This window comes from Aegilops tauschii, chromosome 7 (assembly GCF_002575655.3).
Source record: "Aegilops tauschii subsp. strangulata cultivar AL8/78 chromosome 7, Aet v6.0, whole genome shotgun sequence".
In the NCBI taxonomy this organism is placed as follows: Eukaryota; Viridiplantae; Streptophyta; class Magnoliopsida; order Poales; family Poaceae; genus Aegilops; species Aegilops tauschii.
Window position 1 is genome coordinate 212,757,231 of NC_053041.3, and position 5,254 is coordinate 212,762,484.

A 5,254-nucleotide genomic window follows, 5' to 3' on the forward strand; every position below is an offset into this window, starting at 1 on the left:
CCTTTGTCATCGGTATGTTACTTGCCCGAGATTCGATCGTTGGTATCCTCATACCTAGTTCAATCTTGTTACCGGCAAGTCTCTTTACTCGTTCCGTAATGCATCATCCCACAACTAACTCATTAGTCACAATGCTTGCAAGGCTTATAGTGATGTGCATTACCGAGAGGGCCCAGAGATACCTCTCCGACAATCGGAGTGACAAATCATAATCTCGATCTATGCCAACTCAACAAACACCATAGGAGACACCTGTAGAGCATCTTTATAATCACCCAGTTACGTTGTGACGTTTGATAGCACACTAAGTGTTCCTCCGGTATTCGGGGGTTGCATAATCTCATAGTCATAGGAACATGTATAAGTCATGAAGAAAGCAATAGCAATAAACTAAACGATCATAGTGCTAAGCTAACGGATGGGTCATGTCAATCACATCATTCTCTAATGATGTGATCCCGTTCATCAAATGACAACTCATGTCTATGGCTAGGAAACTTAACCATGTTTGATTAACGAGCTAGTCAAGTAGAGGCATACTAGTGACACTCTGTTTGTCTATGTATTCACAAATGTACTAAGTTTCTGGTTAATACAATTCTAGCATGAATAATAAACCTTTATCATGATATAAGGAAATATAAATAACAACTTTATTATTGCCTCTAGGGCATATTTCCTTCACATCTGACTTGTCTTGCATTTACAGCCGACTTACAATAATGGGGACATTTCAGTTCCTTCAGCTTAGCCATCCGACCTTCCAATCTTGAACGCTGTTGTGCCTATCTTATGAACAAGTTTGCATCATCATATATGGCTATGGCTTTCTGGCCTTTAGATGTTTAGTTGTCATTTGCGAATGGCGCTTATGTACACACAGTAAACATTATTTTGAAATGGTTACCTTGGTTATCACTTATCAGTCATACGAATTAAGATGTATAGTAAAAAATGAATCCTAACTAAGAAACAATAAAGTAATGAAGTGTTCAAATCCTCAAGATTAGTAGGGTTAGTTATTGGAGGCTCCATCCTTTGAACAAGCACGATCACTATCGGCCTTCGTCCAGACCATAGGGAGTTCGCAAAGTTGAAGCAAAAACGTAAAAAGCAACACCATTTGTTGTAAATCCTAGAGCATACCAAATACTATTCCATTGACATGTGAGACATGTTGCACCATATACATAGAGAAAATATCTAAAGTGTTTGACTTGCAGGGTCGAAGAGATAACATCATTGCCCAGGTTCGATGCAAATGTTCCAAGTTGTTTGTTAAATATGTGTTGAATCATTTGTACTATTAAGTCACAGTTGGACTTGGAATCATATGATGCGTGAATAGAATACAATGAGACACAAACACACAACTTTCCCAGTCTGGCAATTTGCAGTAGGTTAGTCCAAATAAAGTTAGAACATTGCTTATTTTGATAAAAATGTGGCATAAAACTTCAAAAATTATACATATCAAATATCCATGTGAAGTTGGTGTCACATTCACTGGAATGTGCACGTGAGGCATGTCCTTACCGGATCCCAATGGCGCCACATAAGGCATTTAGCCTTACCTCACCAAGACAAATGCATAGTGCAGAGGCATGGCCCATTATATTAAGCGAGTCCACCATTCAATCTTAGGGTTTTGGTATATTTCAGGGCAACCACTTTGGTTTCTGTTTGCGGCAGAAATTGGGGAATTTTCTCGGGGTTTCTCTCTATGCCTATTATATGAGTTTTCTCTGGGTGCAAAGCCAAAAAAGTAAAGTAAAGAAAAAAGCGTGGAGATGTGTGGTAGGGTCCACATGTTTGGTGTCGTGTGTCGATTAGAGGAGCATGGACAGGGGTGGGGACATATATAAGAGGTGCACAAAAGATCCCTCCTTTCAATAGTATAAAGGAGACAGAGGTGCAATCCATGCCAAGATACAACAAACTTGAGACACAATGACGATATATGTTACACGCAAAAGAAAAACATAACAAACTCGAGACCGTATTCATTCATGAGTCATTGGAACCTGAATCTACCAACACATATACATGATCATAAGATAACCTAAACATGCAACAAACACAAAGCCAAAAGACTTAAATCATCCACGTCAAACTATTGTGTAACATATTACTCTTCATGATGATAAACAGATGAATTATGCATATCATATCTCTCTTAATTTTGCAAACATATATAATTACACTTTTTCATGTAATTGAAAACTATTCACACTTTAAAAGCCATGTAATTAAAAAGTATCCACACTTTTTTTAAACATGCAGTGTAATTTTTGGAATTGGTCGTGCATTTTGAAAATATTTATGTAATTTTAAAAATTACACATGTATTTTAAAGAAGCCGAGTAATATAAGTGTTTTGTGCCTTTTAAAAATGTTTATGTAAGCTAAAAAAAGTGTTCCCGTATTTTGCAAAATGATAAATTGATTTTAAAATTCTCAAATTTCAAAAATATTCGTGTATTTGTCAAATAATATTTATTATTTTTGGAAAGGAATGAAAACTGCCGATGAGGGAAAACTAGGAAAAATATAAAAATCAAATACGAAAAAGGAAAAAATAATACTCCCTCCAATTCATATTAGTTGTTGCTCGTTTAATACAAACTTGTACTAAAGCAACAATTAATAAGGATTGAAGGGAGTAGTTATGTAAAAACCATGTGAAAAACAATAAAAAGGAAAAAAATCACACGTCTAGAAAAAAAATGCCCTGGACCAACCCACGCAATCGTTGCATGATGCATGTTGGCGAGCCGGCTCTTCCGGACCGTGAATCAAACAGGCTTCCGTGGCAGCTCAGTTTCGGTCGCCTTCCTTATCCCTTCCTGTCATGTGTAGTTCCAAACAGCGACGAAGAGGAGAGACGCGGGGAGAAAAGGAGGAAGAAGATGGCCACCTATTTCACCCTCAACACCGGGGCACGCATCCCCTCGGTAGGCCTCGGCACCTACAAGTCCGGCCCCGGCGTCGTCGCTGGCGCGGTCACCGCCGCCGTCAAGGTAAAAGAGAAAAACATTTCCTGTTCCGATCTTTTGCATCCGTGTGTTATCCCGTTTGTTTTGCTCAGAAGTATGCTTCATGGGTGCTGCTTGAGCCCGGACCTTGACTCTGCTTGTCATGGCAGGCCGGGTACCGGCACATCGACTGCGCACCACTATACAAGAACGAGAAGGAGGTAATGCTAGTCCTAATGTATCATGTAATCAGTGTCTTCAATTCACAATCGCACCCGGTGACATTTTGGTTGGCGTAGAATCAGTGTTGCCCTTAATGTGGCTAGATTGGCGCTGCCTTGAACAAGCTCTTTGATAACGGCGTCGTCAAACGGCAAGACCTTTTCATCACTTCAAAGATATGGTACCAGTCTTATAGCTGTTAATGTTTTTTCATGCCCATCAATCTTGTAACACCCGGAGAATCAAGCTATGCAGGTGCAGCGATCTCGCGCCCGAAGACGTTCCGTCGGCAATCGACCGCACTCTCAATGATCTGCAGCTGGATTATCTTGACCTGCACCTGGTAACTTGGCTTGAATGTGTGCAGTACAGATAAAGTAAGTCTGCCCTTTCTTTGACACTGAGTTTGGGATCTTGGTAGATTCATTGGCCCTTCCAGATAAAGAAAGGCAGCGAGCTGAGCCCGGAAAACTTTGTCGAGCTCGATATGCCCGAGACCTGGCGGGCAATGGAGAAGCTGTACGATTCAGGCAAGGCCCGCGCAATAGGCGTGAGCAATTTTTCGACCAAGAAGCTGGCCGATCTGCTTGCCGTGGCCCGTGTTCCTCCGGCTGTTGATCAGGTGGAGTGCCACCCTGGTTGGCAGCAGGCCAAGCTCAGAGCCTTCTGCCACACCAATGGAGTTCATTTCTCTGTGAGTAGTTCAAATGATACATTAAGCTTTGGCATGTGAAATTTCCTGGCAATTTGCTCATGTTCTTCTTTCTGCAGGCGTATGCGCCGCTAGGTAGGATGAAAGTCGTCGCGGATAACCCGGTGGTGACATCGATAGCCGAGAGTTTGGGAAGAACCCCGGCACAGATCGCTCTGCGATGGGGTATCCAGCAGGGTCAGAGCGTGCTTCCTAAAAGTACCAATGAGTCGAGGTTGAAGGAGAACATTGACCTGTTTGGCTGGTCCATTCCTGAAGAACTGTGTGACAAGTTTTCTGAAATTGAACAGGTACAGGCCCTTTTTTTTCAGTTATCCGTGAGTGCACAAAATGAACGCGCTCTTCGTGGTGAACAGGTTAAGCGAGTCAGGAACGAATCATTGGTGCACTCTCAGAGCATTTACAAAACAATGGACGAGCTCTGGGATGGTGAAATATAACTGAAAATCAGCGCCCGCATGAAATGCAATCTGCAACTAGACTTGAAATTTATGAAATTTACGCCGCTTTGTTTTATAAGAGGGAAACAATGCATCATGCCAGAAAACGCAGCGACCTCTTGGTGTGCATTTTTGTTGCATTTTTGGCAGACGACGTCGGCATTGTTGCATGGTATTGGTATGCATGCATGAATATCTAGAGAGGAGCCCAGGAATGAAAGCATAGAACGAGCAAATTTACAGCAGTACTCTCCTTTATTTTCATCTTTTGTTGTATGTTCAGAATATATAGCAATGCCAATGCGTACATGGAGAAAAAGCTCCGGAAGAGTTTGGAGATTACAAGACAGAAGATGTTTGCCATGCAAGATTTGAAGCTAACTTCATGGCGAAGGAGTAAAAACATAGTTTTTAAACCGGATCGGTGATCGAACCGGTGATACCGTCGGTTCAGGTTTTTTCCGGTCGGACCGCTGGTTCAGTGGTTCATTTACTGTTTTTTTTAAGCCATAAGATATGTAAAAATAGGTCAAATACACTAAATTTCTATCATTTGAGAGCTATAAGTTGGATGGGCTGAGTTGGTACCGTGCCAAATTGGTGATCTCAGTCTGCTTCCTTGCGATCGAGGATTGATCCCCAGCAGACACAATTATACTTTTGGTCTTTCCAAGTGATGCTTTTGCGTGCTCCCTGCTCAACCGGTTTTGGTTTTTCTTCCGGTTTGAGAGAAAAAACGGCCGGTTCGACCAATTTTGTTCGGTTCATTTGCATAACAGTTTGATTAGCTTATAAAACCGTTGAGGCCTTCGTTTCCGGTCTTTCCCGGTCCGACATGCGATCCGGTCTGTTCTTTTTTAACTATGAGTAAAAATACTATATTGAGAAGCCATGTTTTATGGTGA

General features: G+C 41.5%; 1 protein-coding gene across 2 annotated transcripts; it reads left to right on the forward strand.

Annotated features, from left to right (window-relative positions):
• Positions 1-2,726: 2,726 nt before the first annotated feature.
• On the forward strand, positions 2,727-4,946 carry LOC109745552 (NADPH-dependent aldo-keto reductase, chloroplastic). Of its 2 annotated transcripts, none has more exons than XM_020304682.4 (7): positions 2,727-3,020; positions 3,146-3,196; positions 3,302-3,378; positions 3,453-3,540; positions 3,619-3,891; positions 3,969-4,199; positions 4,266-4,946. In XM_020304682.4, exons 1-7 carry the CDS (start codon positions 2,727-2,729, stop codon positions 4,347-4,349), a joined length of 1,098 nt encoding a protein of 365 aa, XP_020160271.2. In that variant the 3' UTR covers positions 4,350-4,946. The 2 variants fall into 2 exon arrangements, with proteins under 2 accessions (XP_020160271.2, XP_020160272.2); XM_020304683.4 differs by having other exon boundaries at positions 4,633-4,946.
• The last annotated feature ends 308 nt before the right edge of the window (positions 4,947-5,254 follow it).